The sequence below is a fragment of the Pagrus pagrus genome, assembly GCF_965226575.1.
Source record: "Pagrus pagrus genome assembly, chromosome: 24".
In the NCBI taxonomy this organism is placed as follows: domain Eukaryota; kingdom Metazoa; phylum Chordata; class Actinopteri; order Spariformes; family Sparidae; genus Pagrus; species Pagrus pagrus.
Window position 1 is genome coordinate 16,123,609 of NC_140206.1, and position 14,686 is coordinate 16,138,294.

At 40.6% G+C, this 14,686-nt stretch overlaps 2 protein-coding genes across 2 annotated transcripts; both read left to right on the forward strand.

The window, feature by feature from the left end:
* Positions 1 to 1,792: 1,792 nt before the first annotated feature.
* Positions 1,793 to 3,446, forward strand: LOC311252971 (gamma-crystallin M2-like; the record flags this gene model as incomplete). Its single annotated transcript, XM_084346634.1, has 3 exons — positions 1,793 to 1,801; positions 1,909 to 2,151; positions 3,171 to 3,446. The coding sequence occupies 3 exons, from the start codon at positions 1,793 to 1,795 to the stop codon at positions 3,444 to 3,446; spliced, it is 528 nt and encodes a 175-aa protein (XP_084202760.1).
* Positions 3,447 to 4,919: 1,473 nt separating this feature from the next.
* On the forward strand, positions 4,920 to 6,031 carry LOC311252972 (gamma-crystallin M2-like; the record flags this gene model as incomplete). The annotated part of the gene is made up of 3 exons (XM_084346635.1): positions 4,920 to 4,928; positions 5,055 to 5,297; positions 5,756 to 6,031. 3 exons carry the CDS (start codon positions 4,920 to 4,922, stop codon positions 6,029 to 6,031), a joined length of 528 nt encoding a protein of 175 aa, XP_084202761.1.
* Between the last annotated feature and the right edge of the window lie 8,655 nt (positions 6,032 to 14,686).

Here is a 14,686-nt window from a genome sequence, read left to right on the forward strand (position 1 = left end):
ATATAAGACACTTTTCCCGGGAACTGCTTCAAAAATGTGTCCTTCCTGGTGCTTTTAAGCAAGTGCTGACATTCAGTATTAGAGAGTGAGGTATGAAAAGCTTTGCTTTTAGGAAATCAAGCTCACAGGAGACACAATAGACAGTAAACAGGAAGGTTGTGAAAAGGATCAATAGGTCATTTGTTCCATTACAACAAAAGAGCAGCTGACATCTCATTAAATATATCCAGTGGTTTCACCCTTACAAATATTGAAACTAAATCTAGAACACTTTCTGGATGATACTAATTGGATCTGACTAAGCACCCAAGGGCTCACCATTGCAGCACCATTTTATCAATCACAAGGTAACCACACCCTACATTATACCCTTTATTGTCTATTTTACTCTAAATGGGACCATAATTTACTAAATTAACATCACGCTGTTTTGAAGAGGACTAGTGACTGACCATGAACTCATTAGAAAACGGTTTAATGATCATTGTCTCTATTGTCTCTCTATTGTCTATGTTTACAATCAGATTTCTTTGTGCAACCTGTGGAGGCCCACCTTGCTGGCAATTAGAAAGAATGCAGGTCATATCATGTTCACAGTACATGTTTATAACCTGACTTGTGACAAGGCTGCCAAGCCTGTGGCAACAGTTCAAGTCTGCGTTCCAGCATTTGTATGAAGCCACTGGATTTTATTGACTAGGGACCATGCTGTTTCAATATTTGAAAGGCTGACACCACTGGATATTTTCAGGCCATTTCCAACCATGTTTGAGGCGACCAAAACAGGTATTTTAAGCCAAAAACATGATGATTTCTGAACCCTAACCAAAGTGGTTTCTCGAGCCTAAACCCAATCAGAGCATAAGCACTGTTACAAGGGAAGCTGTTTTGCAGAAACGTTCTTTGCCAACATTTATTTTGCAATTGGGTTGTCGGATTTTATGTAGCCAAATGGTCACAGTCAAATGGTCTGTGGCACCTAATAAGCCCAAAACACACTACAGATTTTGAAAGTTTAATGAATAGGTCATTTGCACCAAACAATTCCTAAATACCATATTAAATATGGTAATTATGGCAAATCCACAGAGGAACTGCTATCAATATACTTGGCTATAAGGTCTAATTTCTAATATGGAAAAACTGCAGTTAATTTCCCTACTTTTTGGACTATAATTAATAATAAAAAAAGTAATTTCACCCTGCAAGAACTGATTCCAGATTGTAGAAGTTGTAAAACTGAATGAAAGAAGCCATGATGTATATTTTTTGTCAACTCTAACTAAGTGCTTCAAACACTACATCAAAATTACAGTTTTTCCTTAAAAACACACATTAAAATACAGAAGTTTACATTAACAGTTATCTAAAGCAGGACGAACTGCCTGAAGCTCAGTAAGTGATTTCAGCAAGTTGTATTGAGGATAAGGAGCAATGGAAAATAAAAAACAGAAAGAGTGGTTAAATATTATTGTAATGTTATTCCAGTTAGATGATCATTCAGATCATTTGCAGCTGTCATGAAAATACCAAAGCTAATATAACTTTGCCTTTTCACTTCTTTCCATCATTGTCTGACAGTGACTCTCTGCCTTCACTGTTCCAGCATGTGTTTGATACAGAGTCATCATCAGACTGGAACAAAGGCAAATCAAACAGCACCAAGCCATTTTGCTGATATGTAAATCCACCTCATTTGGGTATCAAAGACTTGCCACACTCTGCACATTTTGTTTATCGATAAATACTTTCATGGGGCAGCAGCAAAGAATGAGGTTTACAGTGCATCCAAATGGGGAAGGTAAGATAAAACCTATTACAACCAGAATGCTTTTTAAATACATTTATTCATTTTACAATATTCGGGTTGTTGTGAACTGAAGTTGTTCCCTCTTACCTTTCCCACAGATCACATTTTATGAGGAGAAGAAATTCCAGGGCCGCTGCTACAACTGTAGCAGCGACTGTACGGACCTGCACATATACTTCAGCCGCTGCAATTCTATCAGGGTGGAAAGCGGTGTGTGGGTGATCTATGAGAGACCCAACTACAAGGGTTTCCAGTACATCCTCAGCCCTGGGGAGTACGCCGACAACCAGCAGTGGATGGCCTTCAATGACAACGTCAAATCCTGCCGTACCATAAAGAATGTAAGAGTCCTCAGTCAGGTGTCTTCTGGCATTGATGTCAAATACAATGGAGGATTTTAGATTTGATATAGGCTACATTGTTTCTGGATAGTTAAGGAAAAGTGATACAGGAATGTAAGGACTTAGCTTTGTAAGCACTTTCAAGCAAATATAGACTAAAGAAGTAGACAATAGCAAGAATAGCTGTCAGCAAATTGCAGCTTTTGCTAATAAGCTGTCATGAAGATGTTAAAGAGGAAGCATGGCTAAATGTTAAGACTGCACTAATCGATACTCACAGTATATTAACAATCAGCCAAGTAGCTAATGTCAAAGGTGACAAACACACAGGGAATTATCCACCTCATCCTAATCAGACAAACGACTGTATTGGACAATTGTGAAAGCATCTTATTTTGACCCATATTTACATTTTTTGCTCAGCAGCAACCTCTAGTGGCCGTACTAATTGTTACGGCAGCAAAGGAGAAAGGGAGGAGAAGTAGTATCAAGAGCGACAAAGCCCGCATAGGAAAGAGGACATTAGGGTGAACGGTGGGGTTAAACGATGAGTTACTATAACAACAACTCTAACTATATCCTGAAATACAGAGAATCTGCTTTAGATTGTATGCCACATTTAAATAATTTTAAGAAAACTGAGGCAACATCAAATGTAAAAGCTATGTGGATAAAAAAGTTGGCAAAACAATTAGTTAGAATCAAAGATATGGAATAAATGTATGAATGTAATGCCTTCTAGTTCCATACTTTCCATGACCTGAAAATGCTGTAAGTTTTCCAGGACGAACGAATCATCTCATTAGTCCAAGCAATAGTTCCAGTATCAAACCTCAGTACATCAAATTTTGGACAACCATTGTCTGTAGCATAGATTATCAAAAGCTGCGCCCATTTTCCCCAAAGTTCTTTGTTTGGTTTTGCTGCCAGAACTATTATCAGCACTAGTATCGAATGTGATGCCTTGCTATAGCAAGCTATTCCAATAGCTTTAAAACCTTTGCGTCTTCTGTTTTTAGGTTTATGGAGGTGCGTGGAAGCTAAGGTTGTACGAGAGGCCAGACTTCGAAGGGCAGATGGTAGAGTGCTCTGACGACTGTCCGTCAGTGTATGATACCTACAAGCTGCGTGAGGCTTACTCCTGCGTGGTGACTGATGGTGCCTGGATATTCTACGACCTTCCCAACTACAGGGGACACCAGTACCTCCTTGAGCGGGGCGAGTACAGGCAGCACGCTGACTGGGGGGCGTCCTCGCCTGGCGTCGGCTCCTTCCGCAGGATCACAGAGTTTTAACTTTACTTTGGCTTTAGTGTTGACCAGAAAATGATTTCCAGATGCCAACACTGGTATAACACCATCAATAAATGAGAAGCTAACCCTGATTGTTCTTATGGAGTTTCTGTAAATATGTCTCATGCAATCCACTGGATTGCAATAATTGACGATACTATAGCTGCAGCACCCGTGGTTGCTAATAAGGTCAATTTTTTTTTTTATCATAACTTCATTATTTTACAATAACCAATGGTCTTCATATTTTGTTTCATTAAAGGTCCAATGTGTAAGATTTAGTGGCATCTAGTGGTGTAGGTGCAGATTGCAACCAAATGAACATCCCTTGCCTCACCCTCCCCTACTGTATGTGAGGACGGTATGCTGTACTATATGTTGGTGGCAAAAAAAGAAAACAAATCATATAACGCTTTTTATTTCTGCTGAAATGGAGAGATCTTGATCATATTCATCTGATTTTGAGGATTTAGGCCAAGCCAAGGCCAGTTCATCTTGAACAAGCCTATTATTAGCAGGACCAGAGCACCAAACATGCCAATAGTCAATTACAGTTATAGGTCCCCTAGTGGCAGAAGAAAATAACTTAATTTAAAGAGTGATGTAGTCCTCCTATTACCAGATCAGCCTTAAACATGGTGAGAAAACACTTAACACCTTGATGATGCGGTGTTGTGAAGATTGTGAGCTTTAGTTCAACAGTGAGGACGTGGCAGTAAGTTGCTCTAACATCACTCTACACAAAACACACTACAGATTTGGGGAATTTAATGAATATGTCATTTGTCTCAAACAATTCCTAAATACCATATTAAATATGGTTGTTATGGCAAATCCACAGGGGAACTGGACTATAAATTCAAGAAAACAAAAAGTAATTTAACGCTGCAACTGATTCCAGATTGTAGAAGTTGTAAAACTGAACGAAAGAAGCCATGATGTGTATATTTTTTGCCAACTCTAACTAAGTGCTTCAAACACTACATCAAAATTACAGTTTTTCCTCATAAAAACACATTTAATTACAGGTGTTTACATTAACAGTTATCTAAAGCAGGACGAACTGCCTGAAGCTCAGTAAGTGATTTCAGCAAGTTGTATTGAGGATAAGGAGCAATGGAAAAAAACAAAACAGAAAGAGTGGTTAAATATTATTGTAATGTTATTCCAGTTAGATGATCATTCAGATCATTTGCAGCCATCATGAAAATACCGAAGCTAATATAACTTTGCCTTTTCACTTCTTTCCATCATTGTCTGACAGTGACTCTCTGCCTTCACTGTTCCAGCATGTGTTTGATACAGAGTCATCATCAGACTGGAACAAAGGCAAATCAAACAGCACCAAGCCATTTTGCTGATATGTAAATCCACCTAATTTGGGTATCAAAGACTTGCCACACTCTGCACATTTTGTTTTATCGATAAATACTTTCATGGGGCAGCAGCAAAGAATGAGGTTTACAGTGCATCCAAATGGGGAAGGTAAGATAAAACCTATTACAACCAGAATGCTTTTTAAAGACATTGAATCATTTTTAAGATATTCGGGTTAAAATTTAAATGCTTACATTGTGTAATTGAAGTTTTTCTCTCTTACCTTTGCCACAGATCACATTTTATGAGGAGAAGAATTTCCAGGGCAGCAGCTACGACTGTAGCAGCGTCTATGCCGACCTGCGCATATACTTGAGCCGCTGCAACTCTATCAGGGTGGAAAGCGGTGTGTGGGTGATCTATGAGAGACCCTGCTTCAAGGGTTTCCAGTACGTCCTCAGCCCTGGGGAGTACGCAGACAACCAGCAGTGGATGGCCTTCAATGACAACGTCAAATCCTGCCGTATCTTAATGAATGTAAGTCGGGTGTCTTCTGGCATTGATGTCAAATACAATGGAGGATTTTAGGTTTGATATAGGCTACATTGTTTCTGGATAGTTAAGGAAAAGTGATACAGGAATGTAAGGACTGAGCTTTGTACAGTAAGAACCTCCAAGCAAATATAGACAAAAGAAGCAGACAATAGCAATAGTAGCTGTCAGCAATTTGTAGCTGTTGCTAATAAGCTGTCATGAAGATGTTAAAGAGGAAGCTGAAAAGCTCAAAGCATGGCTATGGTACCAAACCTCATTACATCAAATTTTGGACAACCAGTGTCTGTAGCATAGATTATCAAAAGCTGTGCCCATTTTCCCCAAAGTTCCTTGTCTTGGTTTTGCTGTCAAAACTATCATCAGCACTAGTACCAAATGTGATGCCTTGCTATAGCAAGCTATTCCAATAGCTTTAAAACCTTTGTGTCTTCTGTTTCTAGGTTTATGGAAGTGATTGTAAGCTAAGGTTGTACGAGAGGCCAGACTTCGGAGGGCAGATGGTGGAGTGCTTTGACGACTGTCCGTCAGTGTATGATACCTACAAGCTGTGTGAGGCTCACTCCTGTGTGGTGACTGATGGTGCCTGGGTATTGTACGACCTTCCCAACTACAGGGGACACCAGTACCTCCTTGAACGGGGCGAGTACAAGAAGCACACTGACTGGGGAGCATCCTCACCTGGTGTCGGCTCCTTCCGCAGGATCACAGAGTTTTAACTTTACTTTGGCTTTAGTGTTGACCAGAAAATGATTTCCAGATGCCAACACTGGTATAACACCATCAATAAATGAGAAGCTAACCCTGATTGTTCTTATGGAGTTTCTGTAAATATGTCTCATGCAATCCACTGGATTGCAATAATTTACGCAACTGTAGCTGCAGCACCCGTAGTTGCTAATAAGGTCATTTATTTTTTTATCATAACTTTGTTATTTTATAATAACCAATGGTCTTCATATTTTGTTTCATTAAAGGTCCAATGTGTAAGATTTAGTGGCATCTAGTGGTGTAGGTGCGGATTGCAACCAAATGAACATCCCTTGCCTCACCCTCCCCTACTGTATGTGAGGACGGTATGCTGTACTATATGTTGGTGGCAAAAAAAAGGAAACAAAGAAATTGCATGGAAGATGACCCATTATCTGTAGATATAAAAGGCTCATTCTAAGACCAACAAAATCACAACAACTTTTAGTTTTAGATCATTATAGAGTGCTGCAGGGATGAAGTATTTTTGAAGGCTACCTGGAAAATTAGCATCCTGTACCTGGTTCCCCTGACAAAAAGTCAATGAGATTTTTCATACGGACTATTGCCCAAAATAAGCTCTGTGGAAATGATATGATGCACATTTTGTTCAGCAGGATAATCTTCACAAATGAACGCCACTTTTATGACTTTTAAGTGTAAATGAATGTATCTTAGAAAAGTTGCCACTAGAGTCTGCCTGTAAAGACAGACTAGTGAGTAGATGACTCTCATTTAGCCACTTTTTAGCAACCACCTTTTTAAAGAAACACAAGCACCTTTTAAATCAAGATTTCCGAAACGTGAAAATCTTTTAAGATAGTGTTAACCACATACCTTATTTCAGGCATTTCCTTAAAGACCCATTCAAACAATCCATTCAAGACACCAACTTCAAGACGAGGGAACCAGAAATGCCAAAATGCTAACTTATTTCAGGATTTTAGGAGTCACTCCTGCGACTCACCGATCATCCAGAACACTAAAACCACTGACAGCTGAAGTACATAACATTGATCATCTCGTTACAGTCAAATGTGTCAAAAAAAGTGGGTCCTGGCCTTCATGTGGATGGCACTTGACACCACCCGTCCAAACACTGTTGCAGACCAAGTACACCCCCTCATGGCAATGGCGCTGATCTTTGTTACTTACTTCACTTGTCAGTGGTTTTAATGTTCTGGTTTATCATTGTATACATTAATGAAAACACAAGTATGAATATTACATTTCAGATTTTAAACACTGAAGTATTGTTTTCTCATAGTCACACTATAAAGGGCTATCAGAGACCTAGTCTTGCACTTCTATGAAGTTAGGAGACTTGCCATAAAGCAATTCAAGATTTTATATTGATGGCCAAATTAAAAATTTAAAGTAACAGGGTTAGAGATATCCTGACTTTTAGTCTAAGTAGCCTCTTTCATTAGACACTGCCTGCCTGGTTAAAAACCATACCTCTAAACTCCATGTCCCAAGTTTATATCAGCTGTTCTACATTATACATTTTTGGTCTCCAAACTCAAACTAAGACTCCTTAAACAGTGTCACTTGAGTACTTTACCTGGGCTTGGTAAAGCATCTCCAGCACCATGCAGGATATTAGGCTTGTTCGAGATCAGCCAGGCCCGTGCAGAATCGATCAGCAGCAATCGCCGCACAATGCATGGTTAGATTTGTGTCCAACTTGATCCCAACTTGCTCTGACGTCATGCACATGTGGGCAATGGTAATCTCACGGGAGCCAGGTGCTAGGGTTAATTTCCATTGACTGCAATCGCCTGGCTGTTGCCTGATCTAACAGCTGATTGGGTTAGGTGTTGACTCAACTATATGTTTTATAGAAACTTTTTATTTTTGCTGAAATGGAGAGATTTGGATCTTATTTTTGACTCCAAGGCCAGTTCATCTTGAACAAGCCTATTATTGTCAGGACCAGAGTACCAAACATTCCAATGGTCAATTACAGTTATAAGCCACCCTAGTGGCAGAAGGAAATTACTTTTTTTAAACAGTGATGTAGTCCTCCTATTACCTGATCAGCCTGAAACATGGTGAGAAAAACACGTAAGACCTTGATGATGCTGTATTGTGAAGATTGCGAGCTTTCGTTCAACAGTGAGGACATGGCAAGTTGTGTAAGTTGTGTAAGTTTGCTGTGTAAGTTGCTCGAACATCACTCTTCACAACTCTACATGGTTGAATAAAGCATCGCACAGCGCAAGTGTCATTGCTGGTTTCAGACCAACACAGTTGTCCTTTTCATGCCCAATGCTCATGTTGTTTACTGTAAATAGCAATGTACTTGTGCCCCCCTGTGTGCCCCTGGGCTTGTTGGTCATTACACATTAAACTTTTAGCTTCTGAAATAAATATTTTTAGACAGGAACCCAGGATTTATCAGGAGGACGGCTGCTTCACGCCAAACTATTTTACTGGATGAACCCGACCATGAGTGTGACCTTTTGATGTGTGTAAGAACACAGAACATTAATTAAAATGAGATACTTACCAATCCTGCTGGCAAGTAAGCTTTATATGAGTTTTATATATTCAATGAAGTTTATCCACTGTTTCTCGTGCACAAATGTGCATTATAAGGTAGAGATACAAGTATTGTTTCTGCTGCTGGAGGATCACTGCAGGTAATATTATTAAAGGTGCACTTTGTAGTTGTGGGGAATAAATTTGAATCAGAAGAGGAAGATCTTTATTGATTGATTTTGTTAAGCCTAACAAACTAAATAAACAAACTCTTTTTGCTTTTGTGACTAAACAAACTGACCTTAAAGGATAACTACCGTTTTTGGAAAAACCTGGACCTTATTTCTAGCATAAAATACAATCATTTACTCACCCAGATAAATTTGGTGTCATTTGGCGTCGTTCGGACGAAATTAGATCCAGTGGAGCACTGCGTATATCCATATAATGCGAGTGATCCGGGCACCGAAGCGCAGCCTCTATGAGCATTATCTGCCACGAAACTAGTTCATTTCACCAATATTTTGTTACGATACGCTCGTGCTATTCCCCTCTGAGTCCGGGCTTGTCTGTTATCAACATCCGGGGTCTGTAGGCTGATCTACTACCTCTGACCTGGAAGATGTCATCTCTGAGCTGCGCGTGCACCCGCGACAGCCCGGCTTGTTTACCTGTAGCTGCTACTGCTAGTTTGACCCCGGATGTTGATAACAGACAAGCCCGGACTGAGAGGGGAATAGCACTAGTGTGTCATGACAAGATATTGGTGAAATGAACTAGTTTCGTGGCAGATAATGCGTTATATAGAGGCTGTGTTTCAGTGCCCCGTCACTCGCATTATATGGATATACCGGCGCTACACTGGATCCAATTTCGTCCGAACGACTTCAAATGACACCAAAGTTATCTGGGTGAGTAAATGATAATATTTTATGCTAGAAATAAGGTCCAGGTTGTAAAAAAAACGATAGTTATCCTTTAACACAATTTCATACTGTTTTACTTTGTTTATATGTGGCGGGCCCTGCCACTTTCCTAGCTTCAAACTATGTTCAGGGGACCCTATTTTCCTCTGAGAACAGCTTGTTTATTCATTATTTGTATTATTACCTCAGTGATATTGTAAATATGAAAATTCTGAGTTTTAATTTAATCTCCAAAACTACATACTGCCCCTTTAATATATAATATTTCCTCCACTATTGTTTAGAATTATGATTTTTAGGACCTGTCCCACATTATAGAAGAGTGCCACTGTTTAATAGCTATGCTTCAGATCCTGGTACACCAGGCTCTTAAAGGGAAGCCTTTAAGCCTTACTTTGCACCCAGATCTGCTGTTTAACAAGCAAAGGGCCATAGATCTTTTAAATAGGGCCCCATATGTTTGATGAGAGTCTCAGCATGATGACACTGACATGCCAATATTCTGTTACAGTCAAAGCACCACCTGGTGGCAACAGGAAACTATTTTTTTTGTATTTGCACGGACTCTTCTTTACAAGTTGACGAGATTCACCTTAAAGTTGCTCAGAAAATCCTTGAGGCCATGATGATGGTGTGTGGTGAACATTGTCCACCCACAACACATCTACATGCAAATTGGGTGGTATAGTTATTGTGCTGCCACACACCCAGACACAGTCAGGGGTGCGTGGGCCAGTTCATCAGTGCTTGCAGTTTTAATTATACAACTGTTTTTATCAGGCTGAATAGTCCCTCTTACTTCCTAGTAATTTGACATTTACAAGCAAAATTGGTGTAGTGACCCTAAAATGTATCATGACCTTTGTAATTAACATTGTTAGTCAGTTTAATCATGGAAGCATTCCCCTCAATTTATAAAAAATTAAGAGAACAGAGAACATGATAAAGGAGAGAGAAGTATTGTTACACCATCCAAATCACTGGCATCTGTCTGGCCATATCCTGCTCAGTGTGCCAGATGTTCAGTTACACCTCTGCCTCCCTTAGTGATACTGGTACATGTATTAAGTGTAGTTTATTTGTAGCGTTGGAGGTGAGGCTCAGTGAGTTGGAGGCTCGGCTCCGCAGCATGGAAACTCCGACTGTAACTGCTGCAGTTAGCCACTTAGCTAGTGCGGACCGAGCAACTGTAGCTTCAGCTAGCCGTCCCTCGGCAACTCCCGAGCAGCCGGGACAGCAGGGCGGCTGGGTGACTGATCGAAGGAGGCATAATACCAAAACAAAGCCCACGTTACACCACCAGCCGCTTCACGTTTCAAACAAATTTTCCCCACTCAGCGACACACCCGCTGAGAAACCAACTCTGGTCATTGGCAGCTCCATAGTACGAAACGTGAAGTTAGCGGCACCTGCGACCATAGTGAAATGCATCCCAGGGGCCAGAGCGGGCGACATCGAATCAAATTTGAAACTGCTGGCTAAAGCTAAACGTAAATATAGTAAGATCATAATACATGTCGGCGGTAATGACTCCCGGCGACGCCAGTCGGAAGTCACTAAGATTAATGTTGAGTCGGTGTGTAACTATGCCAAAACAATGTCGGACTCCGTAGTTTTCTCTGGGCCCCTGCCAAACCTAACCAGTGATGACATGTTCAGCCGCATGTCATCATTCAACTGCTGGCTGTCGAGGTGGTGTCCAGCAAACGATGTGGGCTTTGTTGATAATTGGCGGACTTTCTGGGGAAAACCTGGTCTCATTAGGAGAGACGGCATCCATCCCACTTTGGACGGAGCGGCTCTCATCTCTAGAAATTTAACCCATTTCATTAGCCAACAACCAGCCTGACAACCCAGAGTTGAGACCAGGAGGCAGAGCTGCAGTCTTACACGCTTCTCTGAGCTTCCATTAGATCAGTTGCACACCCAAAACTTCATTGAGACTGTGTCTGCCCCCCGACCACCTAAATTAATTAAATTAATCAAATCAAAAGTCCACAGAAGAGGAGTTGTGCATGAAAATCTAATAAAAATTAACAGCAACTCTGCAATCTCAAAACAAGACAAGAGAATTAAATGCGGACTCCTAAATATCAGATCCCTGTCATCGAAAGCTGTACTAGTAAATGACTTAATTTCAGACTGTAATATTGATTTATTCTGTCTTACTGAAACTTGGCTGCATCCTGAAGAATATGTCAGCCTGAATGAATCCACTCCACCCAGTCACATTAATACTCACATTCCTCGAGGCTCCGGCCGAGGAGGTGGTGTTGCAGCTATTTATGACTTAAGTCTGTCAATCATTCCTAAACCTAAATTAAATTATAACTCATTTGAAAGCCTTGTTCTGAGTCTTTCACATCCAACGTGGAAAACTTTACAGCCAGTTCTATTTGTTGTAGTGTATCGAGCACCTGGTCCTTACTAAGAATTTTTATCTGAATTCTCTGAGTTTTTATCAAGTCTAGTCCTCAAATCAGATAAAGTAATTATTGTAGGTGATTTTAATATTCATGTGGATGTCGTTAATGATAGCCTTAGTACTGCATTTATTTCATTATTAGAGTCTATTGGCTTCTCTCAGTGTGTACATAAACCAACTCACTGTTTTGACCACACCCTTGACCTTGTTCTAGCTTATGGTATCGAGATTGAAAATCTAACAGTTTCTCCACAGAATCCTCTTTTATCAGACCATCACTTAATAACTTTTGAAGTTCTATTACTGGACTACACACCATTAGGCAAAAACTCCTTCACTAGATGTCTATCTGATAGTGCTGTAGCTAAATTTAAGGAAATTATACCGCTGGCACTAAACTCAATGCCATGTCTCAATATAATAGAGGACTCCTCCACTAACCTCAGTTCCTCACAAATCGATCATCTTGTTGATAGCACTGCAGGCTCATTGCGAACAACACTGGACTCTATTGCCCCCCTGAAAAGGAAACCTATAAAGCACAGGAGGTTAGCACCCTGGTATAACTCGGATACCCGCAAATTGAAGCAAACATCACGGAAATTTGAAAGGAAATGGCGTTCCACCAACTTGGAAGAATCCCGCTTAGCCTGGAAAGATAGCCTTAAAATATATAGGAAGGCCCTCCGCAATGCCAGAGCAAGCTATTACTCGTCATTAATAGAGGAAAACAAAAACAACACCAGGTTTCTTTTCAGCACTGTAGCCAGGCTGACAGAAAGTCACAGCTCTACTGAACCATGTATTCCTACAACGCTCAGTAGTAATGACTTCATGAACTTCTTTAATGATAAAATTTTAACTATTAGAGACAAAATCCATCATCGCTTGCCCTCAACTGGCACTATTGTATCTTTAAACACAGGAACCTCAGAAACAGTTGTAAATTCTGACTTATATTTAGACTGCTTCTCTCCCATTGACCTCCACCAACTACCTTCGATGGTTTCTTCATCTAGACCAACAACTTGTCTCCTAGACCCCATCCCAACTAGGTTGCTGAAAGAAACTTTACCTTTAATTAGCACATCTTTACTAGAAATGATCAACCTGTCTCTATTAACAGGATACGTACCACAATCCTTTAAACTAGCTGTAATTAGACCGCTCCTTAAAAAGCCTAATCTTGATCCAGAAGCTTTAGCCAACTATAGACCTATATCCAACCTCCCTTTCCTCTCCAAGATCCTTGAGAAAGCAGTCGCCAACCAGCTATGTGACTTTCTTCATAAAAATAGTTTATATGAGGATTTTCAATCAGGTTTTAGAGCACATCATAGCACAGAGACGGCACTGGTGAAAGTTACAAATGACCTCCTAATCGCTTCTGACAAAGGACTTGTCTCTGTCCTGGTCTTACTAGATCTTAGTGCTGCATTTGATACCATTGATCATCACATTCTACTACAGAGACTGGAACACTTAATTGGCATTAAAGGACCCGCATTAAACTGGTTTAAGTCCTATTTATCGGATCGATTTCAGTTTGTACATGTTAATGATGAGTCATCCCTGTATACCAAGGTTAGTCATGGTGTTCCTCAAGGCTCCGTGCTTGGACCCATACTATTCACCTTATATATGCTCCCTCTAGGAAATATAATTCGGAAACACTCCATAAACTTTCATTGTTATGCAGATGATACACAGTTATACCTATCAATAAAGCCAAATGAAACTAATCAGCTTACTAAACTCCATGCATGTCTCAAGGACATTAAGACCTGGATGACCTGCAATTTTCTGCTGTTAAACTCAGATAAAACCGAAGTTATAGTACTTGGTCCTAAACACTTTAGAGATGCATTATCTAATGATATAGCGAGTTTGGATGGCATTAACTTGGCCTCCAGCACCACCGTCAGGAATCTGGGAGTTATCTTTGATCAAGATATGTCCTTCAACTCCCACATAAAACAAATTTCAAGGTCTGCATTTTTTCATCTACGTAACATTGCAAAAATCAGGCCCATCCTGTCCCAAAAAGACACAGAAAAGCTAGTCCATGCATTTGTCACTTCCAGACTGGACTATTGTAATTCTCTATTATCAGGCTGCCCTAACAAGTCTCTAAAGAGTCTCCAGCTGGTCCAGAATGCTGCAGCACGTGTACTGACAGGAACTAAGAAAAGAGATCATATTACTCCCGTACTGGCCTCTCTGCACTGGCTCCCTGTAAAATCAAGAATAGAGTTTAAAATCCTTCTCCTCACTTACAAAGCTGTCAATGGTCAGGCACCATCATATCTCCAGGAGCTCATATTACCCTATCACCCAACTAGAGCATTACGCTCCCAGAACGCAGGATTACTTGTAGTTCCTAAAGTCTCCAAAAGTAGAATGGGAGCCAGAGCCTTCAGTTATCAAGCTCCTCTTCTGTGGAACCATCTTCCTGTTTTGGTCCGGGAGGCGGACACCCTCTCTACCTTTAAGAGTAGACTTAAGACCTTCCTCTTCGATAGAGCTTATAGTTAGGGCTGGCCTGTCCTGGACCAGCTCTTAGTTATGCTGCTATAGGCCTAGTCCGGGGGACAATGACACACTGAGCTTCTCTCTCCTCCCCTCTCCTCTCCTCTCCATCTGTATACATTATGCCTGTATACATGCCCCATCTCTGCATGTCACTGACTTACTTCTTCCCCGGAGTCCTTGTGCTTTCTAGTCCTACAGGCTCCCTTGGATCCTGGCCGCGCCCGGGTCGTGGATCATGGATGCGCCCACTGCTATGG